The following is a 25,900-nucleotide window of genomic DNA, read 5'->3' on the forward strand; positions in this document are numbered from 1 at the left end:
CCAGAAATGAATATGAATAGAGGTAAAAACGTCAGAATACATGCATAAGCGAAATTAAGCAAGGGACTAGTAGGCAAAGGTAAAAGAGAAAAAACTGGTTATGAAGTAGCAATTAGCGTAGCAATGGCTCGACTTTTTAAACCACTCCTCGATGATGCCCCACCTAGAACACACAACAGTCTATGAATAACACTTCTGTGACGTCATTGACGATAGAGATCTCCATTCTTTCTTTCACTTTTACTCATCCCAACAGTCCATTGTATGCATTTTTCTTTACTTAAAGAAGTGCTCTTCTTTTTTCATTCTCAAATCCCACCAGCTAAAGTGCAACTATCAACGATAGTATTTCAGGTAAATATATCAGTGTGGCTTATTTACCTTCTGCAATTGATATACTGTACTACTAAATCTTTCCTATTAGAAGAGACGTTGTAATTCTCTTCCGCCGGAACGCTTCCAATCATCAAAAAAACCAACTTTTTTCACGGTGGAGTTACATATAGAACCAGTTGGACACACGCGCGTGTATACAACAGAAAGACCATAAAATTTTCTTTAAAAGGTATTACCTAAGAACCTATCATTTAAACCTTAGTCAATGGGAGAAAATAGATGCCTTCGGACAAGTGGGAGGAGTAGCGCCATCGAGGCCTGTGGAACCTCCTCACTCGTTCAACCTGTAGATTTCACAATGAAGCCCCACTTTCCCATGTCTGCTGGTTTACCAGGGCACAAACCTGCTGCTGCTGTCCCTTACCTTGTGTTTCCACTCCCTTTCCTAAGTTTTTCTGTTTCTTCCCGGTTCATAATAACCGTGGTTGGCATCAAATGAACCGAGTGGATTCACTCTTGTTTTTTGATCGATCACCTAATGTCCGAACAGTTTTCATGGGATAATCATCCTGATAATTACTGTTTTTAAACTATATCACGAAATCCGTATCTATAATTATCATTTATTTTTATGTCACCCATTTGAGTAACTTCTACTCTACAAAAAGCGAGTTAATCCTTAATTATTCAATTAATATCGGATTAAATGTATAGTATCGTAAAATACGGGACAATTCAACGAACCTAAACAATAAATCGTTCCTCACAACACATCCACCTAGATCCACGCCTGGGGGAAGGGGGGGGGGGGTCAAATTTGCATCAATCAATCAACTTCTCGATAGAATAAAATATTCCTCACATTTTATGTCATTACTATGATGGTTAAAAACCATTAATACATTTAATCAACCAATACATTTAATAATTAGGCAGTTAATCGGCATCGAGATACCAATTCAATCAAAACATCAATTTACGATGAATTGTGATTTTACAACCGGAATCGAAATTTTAAATATTTCAATGAAAATTTAATGCATTATGTCTTTTTTTTTAACCTAAAAATTTCTGTCAGTAAATGAATAATCATTAATGCTTTCCTAATTCCTCCATCCAAAAATCCCGTAAAAACTCAATTTTTGAGCTTCAAATAAGTATCGAACCTTCACGAAATTGAATTCGATTTTCAAAACAGCTCATGTAATATATCAGTTTCTTCTTCATTCTGTAAATTTATAATGTGCGCTAGAAAGCATGGCCCCCACAAGGAGTGGGCTGACAAGGCTCCAGCCCTGGGGCCGGGACGATTTTAATCATTTTTTTGTTTTTTCACGATATAAATTCATCATAAAAGGGGCCCCGTTAAAGTCTGGTCGGGGGCCCAGCCTAAGGGCCCTGCTTCAGGATGTGGGGGCCATACTAGAAAGTGTTTGTAGACAGTCATTACTAGAGCCCGGATTATATGCATTAAAAAAAGTGGCGAAATATGCTCTACAAATATGTAAATATAAACTTAAAAATGCCAAAATATGCATTAAAAATCCAATGCATACAATAAAAATCCTGAAAAGGTTAAAAGTTCCGAAATATGAACCAAAAATGAGAAAATATGCATAAAAAAATCTCCATGCAAAATTAAAAGTAGATGTTTTCAAAATGCACATATGCATTTGCATATTTTGGTCTTTTATAGCATTAATGCATATAAATGCCTAAAATCAGAGAATTTTCAGACAAAGTGCATATTTTTGAAGGTTAATTTAAGCTCAAATCACATTTCTTATCATTTTCCAAATAAATATTGCTCATAATATTTTCATCACGTCGGTTTTTTTTCGCAGGTGGGATTTAGTGAATCAATAGAGCCGTTTGCAATACAGTATTCTCCAAATATCAACCTCTTTTTTTTCTTCTTTTTTTTTTTTGTAACGATATTTTTAGAGACAAAAGTGTTAAATTTTTTTTAGAAATAGCGTCGAAATTCTTTTGTTACTGGTATTTCGTTACTGAGCAGCTACAAAATGAAAATTTCCTAAATAAAAAGGCAGGCAGAGCAGGCGACGTGAAGAAAATATTGGGGGAGGGGGCCTGAAAGTGGCTGGTCGTCCCGTATATACGGGACTCAAACGCATATGTAGGAGAGAGAAGGTGCATTGCATTGTTTTTTTCAGAAATTATTGGGGGGGGGGCGCTCAAAGGGCCTCAGCCACTAGGTTTCGGCGCCTATTCATGCAGGTACAGTATATTACATAGGTGGGGATATTTTTTTGTGACTATACTTTTTTGTACGAGGTATTTGGATTTATATATGACTAGAGCCCTTATTATATGGAAATAATATATATCGGATGATATTTCATATAATCCGAGCTCCAATCATTAATAATTTCAAATACTCGGTGGTTATAATATAATTAAAAAAATAATCGATCGCAAAAATATGAAGGTAAAAATATATACAATTTAAAAAAACTGAAGTCTGTAAAAATAATATTGTGATATGTTCATAGATTAATTTTCATAAGCTTGTCTTTTGAAATATTTCATTAAAAAATTCCATTTCTCAAAAAAATCCTATTGGTCCTATCGGTCCAAGCTTAAAAATTATGATTCTAAAAACCCAGAACGGGAACTAATACGTGTTAACCGAATTTATATAAATTTCTCTTTTACTTAAAAATGAAAAATTATAAAAGTAAATAAATAAAAGCGCAAAAAAAAAAACAAAAAAACCGTAAAATTTTCTGTGCCATTCGAAGGCAATAAGAATCGCAAGTGTGTTTTGTATACAATAATAAAGATGTGGATTCCATTAGAGTTTTCTTCTCTTATATTGCAATAGATGTATGAAATCGGGTCGAGTATGTCTTTTTTTTTTTCCTATTGCATCGAACATCATGAATAAAGGAATGAGGATTATTTTGGAAGGATTTTTCTCCGTTTTGGCGGGATAATTCGGACGCCAAAACAAAACATCGCATCACGTTATTTTGTCTTGCTTTTCTTTCCCTCGCGAGCAACCCTAAATCTCAAATCTTCATCTGCTGGAGGAGAAGAGAAGTCAAGAAACTTGTTGTTCCACATGAAGTAACCACGCTGGTAAAGCGGACGTTTCGATTTGCTCCACTAGCTTAAGTGGGGTCCAAATTTTGCTCCCCCCCCCACCTTTTTTTGTATACATATTACTATATTTTCTCTAAGAAAAGGGGGAAAAAGATTAAAAAACAGGTTGACTTATCGTCCTGTTACAGGTAAGCCACGCTTTTTGAACTTTACAAACTTTTGTTTGTTTTTATTTTATTGCTGTTTTTTTCACAATTTCCCCCGTTTTCCTTAATTTCTTTTCTTCTTTAGGGGGAGGGGGGGGGGATAAGTAACGAGTAATCCAATGAATCAGCGATTGCGTCTCAAACGTTACTTGTTTAATTTGAATAATTTATAGGAAAGAAAAATTAAAATTGTAGAATATATATATATAGATTTTTCAGAATTTTATACCAAATTTTTAAACGAAAGATTAAATATTCAGAAATAAGTAATTTTCGTGAAAAATTTTGTTTCTACTTATTATGAATTATACAAATACAAACGCAAAGACCTCAACAGGCAAATTGTCTAACGAGGTGGCTGAGAAAATACGCCCATAAAAAATATGGATGTCAAATATAAAAAAATATAAAAAGCATATACCCCGAACGAAAAAACGAATAATTAATACTTATATGTAATATTATTAATGCATTATAAAGGAAAAAAATGTCAACATGGGATAGGACAACACAGAAATTTTTGTTATTTTTACTCCATCCGGGATCATGATCCCGAAAAAAAAACTTCTGGAAAATATATTCAGTCTATTCCCGTATCAAGTGTGTATATTGTGAGTGATAAAGTGAAGTAGTTCAAGAGTAAGATAAGGTTTTGACAGGTGTTTGAGGGGAATCTTATCGCAAGTCGTGACCGTTTCAAATTCGTAGCGATTGCGATGTCACGTGGATAATCAACTGTGTGCTGTAAGCTGTATGGAAACATAAATAAAATGAAGTGATTGATTGGTTGTAAAGAAGCAGGTGATCAATTCAGCCAATCGGACGTACGTACTAGTTTAATATATTTGCGTTTAATATGTCTATTTTAACATACGTATTTACGTTAACGGTATAAATAAAACAACTTACGCTGCTAAACATAATTCCTGTTATGTAAACACGTGAAACGAAGCAAGTCTCACTGTATTTTGTAGCAGGTGTTTAGCCAGTTCAAGAAGAATGATAAAAATTTGTTCATTCATGAGATTTAGAAAGTGATAAATTTTTGGTTGTGAATCTCCTTTATGAACTAACAGGCTCCGTAAATTTTTGGCTGTGAATCGCTGAATGAACTAACGGGCTCCGTATATTTTTGATTGTAAATCAAAATAGAGAAAGCTTACTATAATGCTGCTACTTCTCCATAAACCACCCATTTTTTGTAAATAGATCGGACATCAACGTTAAAAAAAATCTCATGATGTTCACCTAAAATTTCATTCAGAGATAATACTAAAAACTACTTAGGTTGATTTTTTTCCTACTGCAACGGCAGTGCAAACACATTTCTCATTCAGGCAAAACTAACGGTACTTAAAATTTGCATAACAAAGGCAGAAATTTCTACTATCTTCCTATTTACAAAGTTCAATAGCTCGTAAGAAGCTGAAATAAGTTTTATGAGACGTTTGTAGAAACACGCCACCATTCAAACTAGTTTAAGTTGCAATTCTGTGAAATGCTGTATCAGTGAATTGAGTTGTGTGAGATAGGAGAATCTCTCTCTCTAAAAATTTTGAATCTTTGAAAGCTAACTTTGGTCAGATCAGTAATGGATGTCAAGAAACAGAAGTTCAATGTGTCAAATTCTTGCACGCTTAAAACTTTTCTTAGAACAAAGGCAATTTTAATTTCATCCAATGTTTTCATACTGGCCAACTTCTGTTGTAGACTAATTCAAATCAAAAATTTATTCATTTTCACACTTACAGAAAGCACTAAAATTAATTTTTGTAAAACATATTTACCATTTAGAGGCTATAATGCCTGTACGGATGATCGAAAACTTACGTGATAAAATGAAATAAAATAATAGCATTTAGTGCAGTAATTGCTCATGTCATGCAGAATCAATGTTTGAAATCACAGTTAGCGAAAATTACGTGCCTGATAGGAACATCAGTGGCCCTACATAAAAAGGAACAATGCACAGAATTAGGCCCCGCAGGTAGTAGGCCTAATATTTCAAAATGAAAATATTCCCTCCTCTAATTTTAAGCCACAAAACATCCTCACTTCACTCCTTGTGGACGTCATGATTGAAATTTCCTTCGTGATGCAACAATCTTCATGTCTAAAAGTTATTTTTTTTAATTTACAAAGTGAGCTCAGTGTGAATACAGAAGCAATTGCTTATAAAAATCATAAAAAGTAAGCAGTTGATGCAGGGGCGGATCTAGAGCTCGCTATTGGGAGGGGTGATTTTTTTTTACACTGTGAATAGGGTGGCCATACGTCGATCAACGCCCCCCCCCCTCCCCCATAGATTCGCGCCTAGTTGATGAGAGAAGATATTATTGTGCATTTGTGTGCGCGTGTTCAAACACATCTCCCTCTGAACGATTGAACGGGATTGAACGATAGGCTGCTTTAAAAGTTGGGCGAAAAATCGTCGGGCAACAATGGTTCCTGGGCCCCAACAGTCACTTTCGGAATGTTTACTTCGGTTACCGGGGTTTCCTAACAATGCGTTTCAGACATGCACGTGCCTTTACAATGGTTTGTCACTTTTTCAATTCTTCCAGTAATTGAGGAAAACCCGGGCAGCGCCGGGTATTATAGTTATATATTATAGAATTAACCTAGTTATTTTATATTTTTGTGCATCATTTGTACTTTATATTCATTGATTTGTGTGTGTATTAAATATCCAATAAGAGTCTTTCTTGCCTCCTTGGGTATAATTCCTCCAACTGAATATGTATTTTTATGCTTGAATAGATAAATACAGTCGATCCCGGTTATAACGTTCCCACTTATACCGTTTTCTCGCTTAGTGCGATTTATTGTCGGGGTCTCAACTCCAATTAAGATTTCAGAAGTATAATTCTCATTAAGATTTCCCATTCAAAGCGGTTGCCCGCTTGCAACGTTTCTTCATGGCGGTTTTTTGAAAAACGTTATAAGCGGGATCCACTGTAATAAATCAAAATATATTTTTAAAAAATGTACAAGAACACAAGCAGAACAAAGGCACAAAAACAGGTCGAATAATATGGATAGAGTAAGTGGCTTTCGGACACACAAGCTTTTGCAACTGATCCTCCACGAGAGAGGACTTCCCATAAAATTCATTCTGGGAAAAAAGGGGCGTTATTTGATGGTCCCTGAACGTGATTTCTAGAGTTCTCTAGACTCTTGTTCCAGGCAGAGATGGAAAGTAGAAAAAAGAAGGGAATATAGAACCACACGCACACATAAGCCCAGAGGTAGATTAATTACGGCCCTATAGGGGGTCAAGATTCTTACGACAGGGAGGTAGTGCGGTAATAAAAGTAGCCAGCAGGGTCTCTGTATTCTTTTAAACTTATCGAGTGTCATCTTTGAATAAAGCAACGAATGTATTTGCTTGTAAAATCCATCCTAAATTATTTATTTATTATTTTCACAGGCCAACGCAATTGCAACGTTCGTTATTGTTAACGAAGCATCCATAATGTTTTTTCTAGGGCCGCAACTAAAGAAGGGGGGGGGTCTTTTGCCAGGGCGTAACCAGAAATTTCGTTCGGGGGGGGGGGGGAACCAAAGTGACAGAACAATGGATTTGGCCATCTTTTTCCCTTTTTTCGGTCATTTTCTCACATTTCGGGGGGGGGGGGGGGCTCAGACCCCCAAGGCCCCCCCCCCCTCGCTACGCCCTTGTCTTTTGCCCTGGGCGCTGAACCAGAAAAGGCGTTGAGTGCTTCATTTACTCTTTTTTCGTTAAAAATTACTGGGGAGGGCAGCCAAATTTGGTGCTCTCCCCGGCGGACAGAGCAAATTTTCGTTTTTTTCGTTACGGCTCCAGTCTTTTCAATTGAATTTAATATATTTTTTTAATTTAATATTTTCCGTGTGTATTTTATTACCATTAAACAAATCTTCCCTAATTAGTCATAGATTCATTATAGAAAATTTAATTCACAATAAATTGCACTTTTTTTTTGCCCTCGGTCAATTTCTTTAGAAATGAGTTTGGTAACTTCACATGGAATACAATATATACCGCGTTATTTGTATAGCGGTGGAACTATGTTGGTTTTTTTTTACGCCAATAAGTATCGCCAAACCTAAGACGTCATGAGTAATTCATTTTTTCCCCGATTTTAATATTTTTATCTGGCATTAGTAAAAAAATTTGTTTTATTACTCTAGAACCGGTTCGTAATTTCACCTCTCGCACACAGTGGGTGTTTGAATATTTTCCTTTTTTTATTGTTGAAGCAATCAATTCCGTTTTCTTCGGAGGGATTATCATGAAGACAGTTGAGTTGCGCTGACAAACTTCTAAAACTACCATCTTGATGATTCTATGATATAGTAATTATAACCTGCAATAATTTCCTCTTAATCTTCAGTCATGACCAAGGTTGTTGGATTCTCGAACAAGGACGCGACCTTCTTCTTTGCTTTTTCTTACGAGAACTGTGGCCTGTCAAACTTTGTGTTTTCTAATTATGTGTTACTTGTGTTTGCCACTCAAACTTCTGTAACGTCTTGCCATGATTGTTGATTTGGTATTTCGCGAAGAGATGGAAAGTCGTCATTGATCATCCCATTATTATTCGATTTGTATTTTTTTAAGATGGAGAACGTTTCGATTTGCACTTGTGATTCTCATACCATTTCAAAATGGTCACTGACGTAAAATGTTAAGAATATGAGTGTTCCTTTCAATTTAAAGGAACGATTGCCGTCTGTGCTTTTGGCATGGAATTACTGTCGATTATCCTATTCTTCTTCCAGTCATAAAAGCTTCTACTTTGTCAATCTGAAGATACTGCAGCTGTACTCATGCCTTTCAATTCCGTTGATAATCTATTTACGAAAAAATTTTCATTCATGGATGAAAGAGCATATCTGCAAAACCACAATTACATACAATACGGTGTGTTCCTCTTTCTTATGCACTGTAACTTGAATTCACATCGATCTGTATCATCATACATTAATGACGGATATAGTTCCACCTCTTTTTTGAGGGTAATGCCATTTCGTAGTTTATGAATAAGTTTCACAATCAATCAACGCCACAAAGAGAAATGGAAAAACCTTCCGAAGTATAGGAGAACACAACGCGGGAATAAAAAAAATAACAATAATAATAATAATGATAAAAAGCCATCGAAAACGTCGGGCGCCATGTCGTCGTTCAATGGAATCGTGTATGTATTCCCGGAATATCTCTGAAGAAGCCTTTTTTCGAGAGCAAAGGGATGGATGCAAAGGAAAGAAGAGGAATTCTCCAAGGAGACAGAGTGACCGATTTTCTGAGAACTCGTTGTCCATATTTATTTTTGTTTCTGAGAGAGAGAAAGAAAAGGATCCAATCATTTCCTGGAATAAGAGGAAAGATGGAGAGAAAAGGATGAATATCTGAGTTTTGCCAAGATTAAATCTGTTTATGTTTCCTGGAATGGACCCGACGAGAATCATCATACAAGATTCTTATAGCCTGGACCTGGAAGTCTTCCTCGTAGAGAAGAATAACGACCCAACACATGATAACAATACATAATAGTATATCGACTTTCTTTTGTTTGACTTCACAAGAGGTAAACAAAGCAAGGAATATTCTTATATCCGTGTATCCATGCGAGTATAAAAAATTCAACGTGGCCTAAAACTTTATATCTGTCATACTAACAGAAAATTAGAGTTTTTAAAAGTACAATTTTGGAACAGGAAAATTTATAAACATTTCATGAATTTCCCACAAAAATACATTTTTTATTTCAAAAGTTTTTGATATTAATATGCTCTAGGATTTACTAAAGTTAGTCTATGTACGGACTCGAGAGGGGAGGGGTGCAGGAAGAGATTGCTAATTTCCGTGGAATATGTTCCAGAACAAAGCAGAAATTAGAATAAAATATAGCTAACTGCTATGGAATATCATAGTGGGTCCCTGGTTCTTCCCGTGTTTGGTCAAGGGGGTGTAAGTAAATGCCAATTCATCAACGTTAACGTGTTCCCAACGAATATTTAGCAATATCCCGTATAAGTTTTTTGCTTTTTTTCTAAGTAGGTTAACGTGTCGAGTTTTACTCTCTCCATCTAATTTTATCAATTTTTTTTCACTATTTCAAATTTTTGAAGTTGAAATTTCATACCTAGTCATAGTCATACAACTACAAGAGGACATTAACTTACTAATTGAGCATGTTATTGGATAGAATGAATCTAACCCTTTCCACGGCATTGTAAAACTAAACACCCTTTAAAATATCGTAACTTTTTTAATGAAGTAGGCTTTCTTCCGATTTTCAGTAGGTGCAAATCAAGGGGTACAGAAAAGTATTCCACTGAGAAATCAACTTTACAAAATATCTGATCTATCAATGCTAGAATAAGAGGTTTTTGAAGACGCCAGATATCCCGTCTAAACAAAGATTGCTAGTTCTCTGCACTACAAGTTGATGATTCTTAAACTGAAAAGTTGAGTTGTCTGCATAGCAAGATGATCCTTAAACTCTAAAATTCTATCTTGCGTCAGGGCCGTCTTAAGAGTATAATGGGCCCGCGGGCGAAGTGGTTTTTCGGAGGCCCTACCGTTACCCGGTAAATTTCAACCGGATCTCATTTTTGTGAGGCCCCTCTTCTCTTTAGGCCCGCGGGCGGGCCCATGCGTTAAGACGGCACTGTCTTGCGTACCTAACAAGCCTGCATTGATTGCTGATCTGCCGCTTTGATCGAGGCAAAATCATCAAGCACTTTGTTCCTCTTATTTTTCATTTCGTTAAGATCTGTTGTATGTAATATTAAGGGCATTTTGATTTCAGTTTGATCGTAAACTGCGCAAGATGTATCTCAACAATGAAATCGACGCGACGGTTACATTTCCAGTAAACATCGCGATGTTCACTAGAAATGTAACCGCATACCGCGCAGTTCGTATATGTTATACTCAAGAAGAATCGCTAGAAACCATTCAATTAGCTTCAGTTTGTTGCACGTGTTAGCGTGACGCCACTTCTCAACAGAAAGGAAACAACGACCCGCGTTGTATATACATTGATATTGTTGATGCTGTGTGCTGCTGCCTGACTGTCTCTCTTTTTATTATCCTCTCAGAAGAAGGTGTTGAAAGAGATTTGTTGGAAAAATTGCCAGTTTATACACCATCGCCTCTCGCTCGCGTGTTTTTTTTATTTCTTTTACCGTATTTCCTCCTTGTTTAGAGCGGGTTTGGATCTGGGAAGAGAAAACGGGTTGGCGGTTGGATATGAATGTGTTTGATTCACAAATAAACGTTCTGCTCCTTGATGTTGGGTGTGGATGGAAAAGATAAGAGATGCATGAGTAATAACATGGGATTTCCTCTAGACAAGAACTCGTTAAATTTGCATGACGTCAGGTATGAGTGGGGTGTTACGGTTTCTCAATGACGATTCATGAAGCCATTGCCCCTGGCTCGTACGCATCTTATTTTTGTGAAATGATATATGTATATGCAGAATGTCATTTGACGAAACCTTGAAGATGTTATATTTTCGGATAAGTAGAAAATTCAACTTATATACACCCATGCAGTCCAAATAAAACGGACAAAAATGCGTGAATAAACAGTGCACGTCGCTTAATGTTATCACATTGGGACTTGTTTTTTTTGGTAACAATGACCGTTTCATAACTGCATCCGGAACAAACCCAGATGCAAATTAGATGACCATTTTCGTATAAGAAACGGGACAGTTCTATTATATTGTTATACAAAAGGGGCCGTTCAAGTATTACGTCAGCAAATTTATAGCCATTTTTGACCCCCCTCCCCCCGACAGCAAAATTTCGTCAGCACTGCCCCCTACCTCCTAACGCATATTGGTGGGATAAGAGACTTACGCGGGAGGGAGGCATGGGGGGTTCGTGCGCCCCCCCCCCCAGACGAAAACTTTTTTTTTAATGTAAAAGTATTGTTTTAAAAACATTAAAATTTCTAACCATATTTACATGTATAATCATAATCTCTCTCTTACAATCAATTTCTGTTAATTTCAATACTATTTGCAGAGGCTAAGAACTCAAAATTTCTTTTTAAAAAATTCATTGTGACCCACTTTCTTTAAGACTTATATGGTAAACCCTTGGCCTGCTGACCAAATGTGGCCCTGAAGGTTATCTGATGTGGCCTGCCCCCTCAAACCTAATTTTGTGAAAATGAACTAAGCGACACATTTACAGATCGCTTAAATGACCCGTGGCACAATCCCTGAACATTTAAGCGGCCCGTGGCGCATTTTCAGATCACTGAAGTAGGCCCGCGGCACATTCACAGATCACTTAAGTAACCCGCGATACAGTTCCAGAACACTTAAGCGATCCGTGGCACATTTAGAGATCCCTTGAGTGACACGTGGCGTAGTTTTAGAGCACTTGAACGGCACCCAGTGTAGTTCTAAATCGCCGAAGTTACCCCCACGGCACGCGGCACAGCTCCATAGCACGTAAGCGGCCCGGACACATTTAAAGAGCACTTGAAGGATCCGCAAAACATATAGAGATCACTAAAGTGGATCTGTAGGGGGACTTATTATTAGGGAGAATATTAGTTCAGGTGCCCACAAAGTAGCCGAAGGTTTTTGGCGGTTTTGGCGCACCGAGTAAAATGTTATTAAGATTATTTCATATTTTTATAAAGGTTGGTTGATGACGTAAGCATCATCCAAACCCCCACCCCCACCCCTTGTCATCAAAAATCAGCAAATCGGAAACTCCCCCCCAACCTCCCATCGGTGCTGACGTAATACTTGAATGACCCCAAACTGGTCACAAAATATTCGATCATGTCACTGCATTTGATTATTTCGCATTTCCTATTACTTATACTGTTATAAAATGCGAATTTTTCAGTTTGAGTTATTGAGTTTTTTACCATAACTATATACAAGTCGAATCCCGTTGTAACAAACTCCAAGAGACCGGAGAAATCACTTCGTTATAACGAAATTTCGTTATAAAGGAATTCCATGTTTTTGCATTGTTCCTATGTAAACCTATCTGGGGGATTAGAAAAAGTGTTCGTTGAAACGAGATTTTCACTATAGCGGTATTCGTTAAAAGGGGATCCGACTGTATTTCGGATTCGAGCATTCATTTCTTGGAATTTTCAAGATATTTTTCATTTTTGATACTCAAAAAATGCGTTAAAAATATAAATGTCATCAAATCTTTATTTTTTCAAATTTAAAATTAAAAAAATAAAATTTTGTGAAGAAATAATTCACTTCGTTCAAATCTTTTTAGCTAAGATGATATAGGGCAGTGTTTCTTAACCTTTTTTTACCCGTGGCCACATTCAAACAGTATTTTTTCTCGTGGCCTCCCCTTGTGTTATCCAGGACCCTTCCCTTCATCAAGGAGTGAGGCCCTTCCTACGTATTGGATAAATTGTTTCAGCAAATTCTGATAACAGCAAACTGATAACATAAACAGAAATCTTGATAACTATAAACCAACTTTTAACAATGTTATGATATATTTATATTTTATGGGCATCTTTCTTCAGCTACCTCGTTGGGCAAGGACGTAGCGAGGGGGGGGGAGGACTTGGGGGTCTGGTCCCCCCCGAAATGTGAGAAAATGACCGACAAAAGGGAAAAAGATGGCCAAATCTATTTTTCTATCACTTTGGTCCCCCCCCGACCAAAATTTCTGGCTACGATCCTGTCGTTGGGCATTTTGTCTGTAAAAATTGTAACAATATCCGAATTGTAACATTATTCGGGATTCTAATAAGCGGCACGTGCTATATAAGGTTTCATAAGATCGTATTTGTATTCAGAGCCGTCTTAAGAGCATTGTGGGCCCCCGGCGGACCAAGTGATTGTTTTAAGGCCCCAGACAGAAAATTCTCGAAAATTTCAACCAGTTGAAATTTTTGTGAGAGCCCCTCTTCTCTCGAAGCCCCCCGGGTGGTGCCCAGGTGAGTCCATACGTTAAGACGGTACTGCGGTGTTTCTGCAGTGGTATTCACTTCTTTACGGCATTTCGAAAATATACCTATCTACAGTATATCTGATATTTAATTTGTTTTTTGTTTACTTCAGTGAACACTTTGATCTCGAGATGAAGCCGCATCATTACGCGGTTCTAATGTTTCTGCTGGTGCATCTCCTGCAATCAACGCATGGCCGAAGGATTCTATCGAAACACAAAGATAGAACGTTGAGTGAATTGGTGCAAAGGTATGTCGTTTCTATTCTAATGAATTCCTTTCGTATACGTAGGCCTAGCAGATGCCCATGACCCCGTTCTATAAAAGACCAAAAATGTCTAGACAGGGCCGCAACTAGGAAAAGGCAGGGCGTCTGAAGACCAGGAAGGGCTCCAAATTTACTCTTCATCCATTCAAAATTACGAGGAGGGAACACCGAAGTTCATACCTGCCCCCGGGCAACAGTTTTTGTTTCTAGTTGCGGCCCTGTGTCTAGATAATTTTAGCCTTCTGGTAACGACGGGGTTCATTTCGGTTGTATCACCTGTAAGTGCTAATGCGGCCTTTATCTCATCAACCGTCCATCGTAGAGGTATAGCTTCGATTTAAAAAATGGTCAAAACGCGTTCAAAAATCGCGCTGTATCAGTTTTGAGAGTGAAAATACAGTGTGTAACGAAATAAAGAATCTACATTTTTATACGGTTCTCATGTCCTCTAACTTTCAGTTATAAAATTGTTGCCCCGTCTCTCCTGAGGCCAACAAAAAAAAGTCTTCAAGTTCAATATTCGCTGAGATATTCGAATTTAAAATCGGAGAAAAGTTGGGAAAGGACCGCATAAAAATGAGGTGTTGCTGTTCTTTCATAACTTTTCTCTCTCTGGTTTTTGAATTCAAATATCTTAGCGGATATCGCACTTAGAAACATGGAAAATTCATACACACTTCTCAATACTTGGAATTCATACTTGGCAATTTCATACGTCTTCAATGTGAAAATTCCGTGCTTTCCTTCTAGTTTCGAGTTTATTATTAAGAAAAAGAATGTATATGTGCAAAAATATATAAAATACTCGTTACACATATTGTTTTATATACTTAATACTCTTAAATACCTCTGCCGTACATGGGAAGAAACACGGGGGGGGGGGGGGGTGCAAGCCCCAGTGTTACTGGAGGAGCCTACTAATATAATGTACAGTGAAACATCGATATAACGATACAGAGTATCGTTATATCGAGTATCGTTGTAGAGAGGTTTTATTATATACGAGTATATATGAATTGGCATCATCATGCTCCTCAGCAATCATCATCGTGCCCCCCTCCCAGACTTGAAAGTCTATCTCCATGGCCCCCCACAAGGGCGGGGCTGACAGGACTCCAGCCCTGGGGTCCCGGACAATTCTTACCATTTCTTTTCTTTTTTTTTTCACGCTATAAATTCAATATGGAAGGGGTCCATAAAAAGTCTGGTCCAGGAGGCCACCAAAGATCCCAGCCTTGGAGCCCCGATTTAGTATGGTGGGGGGGGGGGAGACCATGTCCATCTCCGTTTATGCCACCATAATGAACTTGAGAATGCTTATCCTTTTGTGTAATACTGGTTACGTGATGGGCACCCTTCCTCATTCATTATGTTATCGCATGGCTTTCGGCTTCATCTCGTTTTACGCTTTCATCTTTGCCTCTTAGACTTAGTTATCACATTTTATATCTGCATTTAGTGTTTTGAAATAAGTCTCATTTAGTACTAACTAAAATGATAAATAACTTTTAGTCAGCAACTCCGAACGATAAGTTGTGATCGCGTGCTCCTATGGTGCAGTGGTTCTCAACCTTTAGAAGCCCGTGGCCCGGTTTATTTTTGTTTGAGAGTGGAAGGCCCTGTGATGGGGCCGCAACTAGGCTGAAGCAGGTGGGTCTGGTGCCCCCGGCGCTGGGCCAGAGGGGACGCCGAATTCACCCTTTAACTCTTACAAGGGTTCTTAAATTTTTTTTTTTTCAGCCGCGGCCAGAAATCAGCAGCAAGATCAGCGCGTCGTGACCCATGAAACTATTTGTTTTCAAAGTGGTAAGTGGATTTGTACGTTTCCATATCGGGGACCCATGCGAATCAAGTTTTGGTCGGGACCCATAGCTCAAGCATCCTTGGCTGTAAGAGGATTTATGCGAGTCATCTGGGAAGCCCATGTAGATCAAGTTTGGGTCATAACGAATACCTCAAGAATCCCTGACTATAAGTGTAGATTCGTACTATCCATCTCTAAATCCCCTGCAACCCAAGTTTGGGTCGCGACCCATAATTTAAGAATCCCTGATTTAACTGATCCTTCTGAATTACACGGTGCGCCAAGATGAGTGCTTGCTCCGGCTGACAGAGTATGTAGTTGCGGCCCTGCCCGGTCGCACTCGACTAATAGGAAATAAATAGGAGAAATGAGAAGTTGAATCGCCCGTGGCCCACTGTTCAGTCATATCTCGTTGAACTGCCTCCAAATAAGTTATCATTTTTAATGGGTTAATGAAACATAGCATATTATTTATTTAACACTGTTTGTCTCACTCGAGTTACGTTTGAGGTGTCCATAGACACAAAGGGTAAGACGTATTCGAAGGTTTTAACAGCCGGCTGATGCGAAGATGGATTCGGGAAAGAAAGAAAATTCAACTGCCTTTGTGGGCAATCGAACCCACGTCCTCTCATTTACCGGATGAGACCGCGCTAGACCACTACTCTATAAGGGCAACGAACAAGAATCTTTTCGTAGATCTTTTCGTGTACGCTGAACGGAACCGTATTATATATCATTTAAGGAAAGATTTAAGTTTGTTTCCCTGTAGCGTAGTGGTCTAGCGTCTTCTCTAACTCGTCCGGTAAGCGAGAGGTGAGAGGACGTGGTTTCGATTCCCCGCAACGGCAGTTGCATTTTCTTTCTTTCCTGAATTAATCTTCGCACATCAGACAGCTGTTGAAACCTTCGTATGGATAGCGGAGAGTGACATCATACTTGGATAAGACGTATTGTATGTCAAGAGTCATTCATCTATATACAGAGTGCCCCACAATCGACTGACGGTTTTCAAAATTGGATAGCGAGAAAACCGGGGCCGTAACTGGGCTGGGACAACCGGGGCACTGCCCCAGGGCCCAAGCCGAACAAGGGGGCCCCCAAAAAATTACACTTATTTTGCATACTAATAACCCATTCAAGAAGGGCCCCCCCCACAAGAAAAAATCTGCCCGGGGCCTCGAAAAGAGACACTACGGCCCTTGAGAAAATGGTGACAGATATAAAAGTCATTCTTGCGGAATATAAGGGTGCAAAGTCAAGAATTTCAGCTACGTCATTCATATTGCAAGGGGTTATATAGTTATTAAAATAAAAAAAATTAATTTTTATATGGACACCCTGTTCCCAAAAACCCAATTGCAAAGTTGTTGCTCTGTCCTGATGTTTAATAACTATACAGCCCCTTGCAACATGAATAACTTATCTGAAATTCCTGAATTTGCACATTTATATTCCGCAAGAATGACTTTAATATCTGTCACCGTTTTCTTGCTGTCAAATTTTGAAAACTGTCAGTCGATTGTGGGACACTCTGTATGTATGCATGCTTTGTTTGTATTAGATGCTAAAACAAAATTCAAGGAAAAATTTATGTTATGGGCAAATTCACATCTAAACAATGTAATTTTTCTAGGAGTCATTCCCATCACCACCATCAAGGCGGCAGCAAACTATTCTGGGCCGACGATTTCGACAACTACGCAGAGGACGAAGAGGAGAGAAGTAAGTTGGAAGATATACAGGGTGGGCAGAAAGTCTGTAAAAACTAAATAAAAATGAATAAAAACCGGAAAAATAACCAAAATAAAAAACGGTTTGCAGGGTTAGCATCGCCAAGTCACGGTAATTTTTTTAAGACAAGGGGAAAAAACTCAAAAAACAGCCGATAGGTGGCGTTGGTACGAGCGATTTCGGTGGAAATATGCAAATGAGACGGTTATAAGAACTTGCGTTCCTAATCCGCAACCAGTTCACCGTTGTAAACCGTGTATGCGGACCTGCTGCACTCTGCCGTTGCTGGATTTGTGACACTCGCCTGCAATCTGTTATCCCCTGTGGTGGTGGTGGTGGTCACGTGGAACACATATACTGCTGTAATAAACGATTTGGAGGCATTCTGTTCGTTATTTGTGCATCTTTTCTTTGACTTGTGTACGTCAGCGTCACCTATAGGCTGTTTTTGAGGTTTTCCCCTGTCTTAAAAAAATTTCCACGACCTAGCGATACTAACCCTGCAAACCGTTTTTTATTTTGGTTATTTTTCCGATTTTTATGAATTTTTAAAGTTTCTACGGAATTTTTCCCCCTCCCTGTACAATATTGGATTCCGTGTATTTATTAGCTGTACTTATTTTTAAATAAATCAGATTCGGAAGTGCTTATCAAACAAATATGTATATAAAAAAGATAATATATATAAATAAAATAAGATCTTGAATAACAAACACCACAGCAAACAATTATACTACAGAATGTCACAAGCTATTAGACAAAACTATATTTATAGGCTAATAAAATTTTCATTCTTAATAAAGAAATGGTTAAAAACAAAATATAGAACCTCAGCTAGATTGAATAACATATATCAAGCGCCGAAAACAAATAAAACGTTATTCCAAAGGAGTTATAGATATGCCGCTCTAAAAATAGTGAATCTATACCATGCAAATAATCATACAAATAATAACATATAAGATCCACAATCACGATATATTTATATTCTCAATAAATACTAGTCTAGAATCCATATACTACAAAAATAATAGAGCATAAAACAACAGAAATAAAATAATTCATTCTAAAAACTTCAAAAATATAACCATTTCTGTTAAGCAACTGAAAAATGCATGTGATTGTACGTGAATTCTGTGTAATTCAACTGAGTAATTTTATCAAGGAAACAGTTATTTTCCGGATATTATGCTGAGGTGAGCTCGGAAAGAAAAGTCATCACGTCTCCGCCGGGACTCGAACCCAGGCCCTCTTGCATACCGGGCAAGCATGCTACCATCTACACCACTGGAGACACATGAATCTGCCTTCCTAATTTCACGCACTGTGTCGTGAGGCGCTGAAGTAGAGGCATTAGTAGCCTCTCTTAACTTCAGGAAATGGCCCCCGGGTGGGACGGTTTAGAGAGATATAGATGGCTTTTTTCTCAGCCAGAGATATCAAGGAAACAGTTATTTTCCGGATATTATGCTGAGGTGAGCTCGGAAAGAAAAGTCATCACGTCTCCGCCGGGACTCGAACCTAGGCCCTCTTGCATACCGGGTAAGCATGCTACCATCTACACCACTGGAGACACATGAATCTGCCTTCCTAATTTCACGCACTGTGTCGTGAGGCGCTCACCTCAGCATAATATCCGGAAAATAACTGTTTCCTTGATATCTCTGGCTGAGAAAAAAGCCATCTATATCTGAGTAATTTTATGTTTGCATTTAAATGTATGTATGTTTTCTTTGTTTACTTTAAAAAAAAAATCTAAAAATATATACAGGGTGATTCAAAACTCAACGTACAAACTTTTAGGGGAGGTAGAAAACACAAAAACGAAACAGAATCACGTGGGAATGTATCACAAAGGAAAAAACTGTGGACGGTAAAAATTTTGAGCACTTGTTGTGTGCGAAACTTAACGTGCACACGTACTGTCCTAGTGTAAAGTATAGCTGAATAAAGAGTTTTTCCACCGATTATTGGCTTGTCATTCCTGCATCTTCGTTTATCCTCGAGCTGATCGGTTTGGGGTTTCCGGTCATACATTCCTACGTGATTCTGTTTTGTTTTTGTGTTTTCTACCTCTCCTAAAAGTTTGTACGTTGAGTTTTGAATCACCCTGTATGTATGATGTTATAAAATATTAATCAATTAGTACTTTAACAAGTTGCGTATAATCTAATAAACTCTTTAATCTAATTTATATTGACCCACTGGGAAGACTTCCAGTCCCTTGGGGTCGCAGAGTGTCTGTGTCATAGTATTGTCATTTCTTGTGTTTTTCACAGTTGTTTTGATTGTTTTATGTATTGTGTTGAGTCCACTTAAAAAAATGAATAAATAGGAAAACAAAAAACAAACATTAGTGCTTCTAGATACAGAAGAATTAGTGTAAAATTAGAAGCGGATCAAGAATTAGTGCTTGTAGATACAAAGTCACCCTTAGAGGTGTGCGACGGGTGTGGTCACACCGAGCTCCGCGTTTTGGGGAACCCCGTATTTACGGTAATACTATTTTCTTTTGTAAATTCTGAATTTTCATCCATTCTGGAAAAATCTGCATTATCATCTCAAAAGAAATAATTATGGAATTTTCCTCATTATCATGAATCCCGAATTTCCTCCAATTTTGGAATTATTTTTAATTAATTCTGAATTTTCATCAATCCTGGAATACTGAACTTTCATCATTTCTGGATTTCTTTCATTTATTCTGAATTTTCACCAGTTTCGGAAATATAAATTTCACTGATCCTGAATTCTCATCAATCTGAAAGGGTTTCTTTATTTTTATTTTGAATTTTAAGTCAATTTTGGAATCACTTATATCATTTATTCTGAATTTTCATTAATTCTGGAAGTGTTCAATTTATTCTTAACTTCAACTAATTCTGGAATCATTTCTTTCATTTATTCTGAATTTTCATGGGTACTGTAATTATGTCAATTATTTTTATGATTTTCAAATCATCAATTCTGAATTTTGGTAAGTTCTCAGACAATTTCTTTTATTAATTCCTAATTTTGATTGGTTTTTTAATTCATCAATTTAAAATTTTCTTCAGTTCGAAATTTTCATTTTCATCATTCTGAATTTTCATTAATATTCTGGAATTATTTTTTTCATTTATTCTGAATTGTTATCAATTCTAGAAGTATTTATTTCTTTTTATTGTGAATTTTCTTCAATTCTGAATTTTTATCAATTCTAGAATTTTGGATTTACATAAGTTCTGGGATTATTTCTTGCAATTATTCTGAATTTCCACCAGGTTTGGAAACATTTCTTGCATTTTTTCTGAATTTCCGGATTGGTTAAAATCCCGAGAATTTAACCAAATCCGTTTTGATCTCTAATCTTTTAACCGGCAATTGCAGTTAAACTCTGTCGGTGAATACGGCCGTCAGGCGCGTGCAAGAACATCTGACATCCATATTTGTTATGGGCATCTTTTTCTCAGCCACCTCGTTGGGCATCTTGCCTGTTGTGGCCTTGTATTTCTACAAACACGTGCGGAAGTTAAAATTTCCAGAACCCTAAAAATCACGAAAAAGAAGTCAATCGTTTTTATGTGATCGATTGTTTTGGTTTATTTGTTGCCTTCTATTGTTTCAGATGGGTGCCATAAGATTGCCCTTCACAAATGTGGCCAAAGTTTCTTGAAGTCCTTCAAGCTGTTATCGTATCTGACGAACGAACTGGCTTACAAGACCAAATGCGCTGTCCGAACAGTAAGTGATAATAGAATCTAAATTCCAGGAATATTTCTCTTTGGGGGCCGTTAAAGTATTACGTGCTTGTGCCTCCCCCCACGATCAAAAACAATTTTTTTCGATGCAAAAATATTAAATTTCTTTTTAATTTCGGAAGAAAATACCTTTATTTGTTATTACAATCAATTTTTGTTAATTTCAATGCTATTTGAAGAACTCAAAATTTCTTCTTTTTTTAATTAATTGCGACCCGCGCTTAAGCCATATATATGCTAAACCCATGGCCTGCGGACTAAATGTGGTCCGCCACTTCAAACCTAATATTGTAAAAATGAACTAAGTGACACATTTACAGATCGCTTAAGTGACCCGTGGCACATATTCCAGAGCATTTATGCGGTCCGTGACATATTTTCAGTTCACTCAAGTAGGTCCGTGGCACATTCACAGATCAGTAAAGTGACCCGCGACACAGTTCCAGAACACTTAAGGGGTCCGTGGCACATTTAAAGATCCGTTGATTGACACGCGACACGGTTGTAGAGCGTTTAATCGGCCCCCGGTGCAGTTCTACATCACTCGTTACCCGTGGCACATTCCCAGATAGGGCGTATGCTGTGTATGGCCAGATAGGTACATTCCCATTAGAGTAGTCCGCAGCTTAATTACGGATCATTTGAGTTACGCGGAGCACAGTTCCAGAATATTTAAGCGGCCAGCGACGCATTTCTGAAAAGTACTTGAAATATTAACGAATTTCTGTTAACTTAAATGTTTTTTAAGGGTGGTAACTCAAAATTTATAGGGAAGAAGCCTTTTGTCCCCTCCCCCCTGCAAAAGTCGATACTGCGTACGCCCCGGATTGACGTTCATAGTTGGCAAAAGTATACAGGGCGCATAGGTAACAGGAGCGTACGGCATTTTACTGGTATAGTCATCGTATAGTCATATTTCCAATTAGAAAAAGTTTCCATATAACGTATATAGTACACTGAAGAGCCAAAAAAACTGGTTACCTGCCTAATATCGTGTAGGGCCCCCGCGAGCCCGCAGAAGTGCCGCAACACGACGAGGCATGTACTCGACTAATGTTTGAAGTAGTGCTGGAGGTAATTGACACCATGAATCCTGCAGGGCTGTCCATAAATCCGAAGGAGTAAGAGGGGGTGGAAATCTCTTCTGAACAGCACGTTGCAAGGCATCCCAGATATGTTCAATAATGTTCATGTCTGGGGATTTAGGTGGCCAGCGGAAGTGTCTAAAGTCAGAAGAGTTCCTGGAGCCACTTTGTAGCAATTCTGGACGTGTGGGGTGTCGCATTGTCCTGCTGAAATTGTCCAAGTCCGTCGGAATGCACAATGGACATGAATGGGTGCAGGTGATCAGACAGGATGCTTACGTACCTGTCACCTGTCAGAGTCGTATTTAGACGTATCAGGGGTCCCATATCACGCCAACTGCACACGCCCCATACCATCACAGAGCCTCCACCAGCTTGAACAGTCCCTTGTTGACATGTAGGGTCCATGGATTCATGAGGTTGTCTCCATACCCGTACACGTCCATCAGCTCGAAGCAATTGGAACCGAGACTCGTCAGACCAGGCAACGTGTTTCCAGTCCTCAACAGTCCAATGTCGGTGTTGTCGGGCCCAGGCGAGGCGTAAAGCTTTGTGTCGTGCAGTCATCAAGGGTACAAGAGTGGGCCTTCGGCTCCGAAAGCCCATATCGATGATGTTTCGTTGAATGGTTCGCACGCTGACACTTGTTGATGGCCCAGCATTGAAATCTGCAGCAATTTGCGGAAGGGCTACACGTCTGTCACGTTTAATGATTCTCGTCAGGCCCGTTCTTGCATGATCTTTTTCCGGCCGCAGCGATGTCGTAGATTTAATTTTTTACCGGATTCCCGATATTCACGGTACACTCGTGAAATGGTCGTACGTGAAAATCCAAATTTCATCGCTACCTCGGAGATGCCATGTCCCATCTCTCGTGCGCCGACTATAACACCACGTTCAAACTCACTTAAATCTCGATAACCTGCCATTGTAGCAGCAGTAACCGATCTAACAACTATGCCAGGCACTTGTTGTGTTATATAGGCGTTGCTGACCGCAGCGCCGTTCTCTGATTGGTTCCATATCTCTTTATTTGCATACGCATGCCTGTACCAGTTTTTTTGTCTCTTCAGTTTACTTAGATATGTCATTCATATTACAAGGGGTTGTATGGTTATTGAAATAAAAAAATATTAACTTTTTATACAGTCCCCGTGTGCCCATAAACTCAATTAGGAAGTTGTTGCCCCTGTCTCTCCTGATGCCAACGAAAGAAATTCCACGTTTCTAAGTGCAATATTCATCGAGATATTCGAAAAACGGAGGAAAGTTGAGACAAACAGCATTAAATGCGGACATAAACCGTTTACCCGCGTTCATAATACTGTTTTTCCTAACTATATGTCGATGGTGATACCATAAGCAGCATACAAATCACGTTAAAAAAAAACTGCTTTATACATAAATACAGCAAATCATATTGGCAAAGATATTTCAGTGATTTGAGAGTGATTTTGGAGTGCTGATTCCGAATCTGGAATTGGTTTCGTCAGATTCGCTCTAGTTTTTGAGATAAAGTGAAAATTAAATTTCAATAGTAAAATACATAAGCAGCATACAAATCACAGTATTGACAGTACGTATTATCTCAAAAACTAGAGTCAGTTCGGCAAACATCCAGTTTTGAAATTAGCAGCCCCAATATACCGTACAACAGTGTTTCTCAACCTATGGCCCGCGCACCTCGACGATGACAAAGGTGGTCCGCAAATCAGTTGTGAAATTGGTGTCATTGATACTAGTAATATTCTTATGCCGGCATTACGTTACAAAGATTTCAGAGTATTTCTTTTATAAAAATTGAAAAATGCAACCATTAAGCGTATCGGTTATATTCGAGCGAATGTAACTAATAGACTTTTCTGTTGTTTTTTCAAGTTTTGTAAAAGATCTTTTACCGAACTTTTATAGTGTAATCCCGGCCTTATGAGTTCAAATAAAAATTACAGCTTCATACTTGGCGTCATCATATCTCGTCGAGAAAAATGCGGGAAATTGCGACCCTAAATACGGAATATCACTTAAATGTAGCCAAAAAAAATGCAATTTACGGCAAATTTGCTAATTTTTTGCAAAAATTTCTGAATACAAATACGAGGCCACCACAGGCAAAATGCCCAACGAGGTGGCTGAGGAAAAAGATGCCCATGAAGAAGTAGCCCTGAACTAGAGGGCACAACCAGGGCCGTCTCAAGAGCGACCCATGTTCATGGGTCCCCGAGTCAAGTGGTTTTTCTGAGGCCCTACCTTGTAAACTCTAGAAAATTTTTCACTGGATTTCATTTTTGTGATTCCCATATGCGGAGATAGACTGCTGAGGGGAGGGGCACGATGATGATGTTAATTCATATATACGCAAAAGTATATTAGATCAATCGGATTTATCTTTGACGCTGGGGGGGGGGGGCATTCGTCCCCCGTATCTCACCCATGGTGAGACCCTCTTGTCCTGAGGCCTCCGGGCCGTGTCCGGGTGGGCCCATGCGTTAAGACGGCAATGTCATAACCATCAAAATTTCTTTAAGAATATGAAATTTTTTTTGTTCAGCTGTGTGTTTAAACTGTTATATACAGGGTGGGAAACTGTGGTGAAAAAACGGTGAAAAACAGAATAAAAATTGTAAAAATAACCAAAATAAAAAACGGTTTGCAGGGTTAGCATCGCTAGGCCTCGGGAATTTTTTTAAGACAAAAGAAAAAAAACAAAAAACAGCCGATAGGTGGTGCTGGTATGAGCGATTTCTGTGGAAATATGCAAAGACGGTTATAAGAACTTGAGCTCCTAATCCACAACCAGTTCACCGTTGTAAACCGTGTATGTGGACTTGCTGCACTCTGCCGTTGCTGGATTCGTGACCCGCCTGCAATGTGTTATCCCCTGTGGTGGTGGTCGTGTGGAAAGAACACATACTACTGTAATAAACGATTCGGAGGCATTCTGTTCGTTATTTGCGTATCTTTTCTTCGACTCGTGTACGTCAGCGCCACCTATCGGTTGTTTTTTAGTTAATTTTTTTCCTGTCTTAAAAAAATTCCCGCGACCTAGCGATGCCAACCCTGCAAACCGTTTTTAATTTCGGTTATTTTTCCGGTTTTTATTTATTTTCAAAGTTTCTACGAACTTTTTTCCCACCCTGTATTTCCTTTTCTAAATTGAAAAATTTCCAGATTTAAAACTTCATAATAACAACCCGAAGCCCACGCATTTCATCTCAGTACGTTCAACTTTCCCAAATTATAAAAAGACGCAACCTTGAAAAACATATACGCCTACGTAAAACGCCCAGGACTTTTTTTGCGGTTGCATTATACAATTCGGGTATTAATAATACATTTATGTAGCATAATCCTGAAAAAAAGCCCAATTAACTCCGAATCTAAAAATATCTGTACATTTTTGTTGTTGTTGCAGGCATTTTTCAACTGCTACAGGAAAATCCGAGAAAAAGTGTGTAGGAGTCATACCAAATTCGGGAACTACAAACACGAGGCGGATTTCCAGAAAAAGCTCACGGATACTCTTTGGTCGACACGCGTCTGTGTTCTGGGAATCAAGACTTTCCCACGCAAATGAATAGTTATTTTCAGCCATTTGTTCTTTTTCATTCGTTGTTGTTGTTGTTTATGTTCCTTTATCATTTCTCATCTGCACGTGGCTGTGAAAATTCGTGTAAATATTCCAGGAATAAAATGGGGAAAAAAAATTGAA

At 38.3% G+C, this 25,900-nt stretch overlaps 1 protein-coding gene and 1 non-coding gene across 4 annotated transcripts; one reads left to right on the top strand and one right to left on the bottom strand.

Moving 5' to 3' along the window:
• Positions 1-250: 250 nt before the first annotated feature.
• Positions 251-25,900, top strand: LOC149067558 (uncharacterized). Of its 3 annotated transcripts, none has more exons than XM_089252472.1 (5): positions 251-354; positions 13,673-13,810; positions 17,269-17,357; positions 20,974-21,089; positions 25,604-25,900. In XM_089252472.1, the coding sequence occupies exons 2-5, from the start codon at positions 13,692-13,694 to the stop codon at positions 25,763-25,765; spliced, it is 486 nt and encodes a 161-aa protein (XP_089108598.1). In that variant the 5' UTR covers positions 251-354; positions 13,673-13,691; the 3' UTR covers positions 25,766-25,900. The 3 variants fall into 3 exon arrangements, with proteins under 3 accessions (XP_089108598.1, XP_089108597.1, XP_089108599.1); XM_089252471.1 differs by lacking the exon at positions 251-354 and adding an exon at positions 3,355-3,590; XM_089252473.1 differs by lacking the exon at positions 251-354 and adding an exon at positions 4,268-4,432.
• On the bottom strand, positions 18,588-18,661 carry TRNAT-GGU (transfer RNA threonine (anticodon GGU)). Its single transcript has one exon. It is a non-coding gene; the product is annotated as a tRNA-Thr (tRNA).

Source organism: Pholcus phalangioides, unplaced genomic scaffold (genome assembly GCF_987345545.1).
Source record: "Pholcus phalangioides strain wild (caught in Gottingen) unplaced genomic scaffold, Ppha-v1.0 ptg000029l_1, whole genome shotgun sequence".
Classification (NCBI taxonomy): domain Eukaryota; kingdom Metazoa; phylum Arthropoda; class Arachnida; order Araneae; family Pholcidae; genus Pholcus; species Pholcus phalangioides.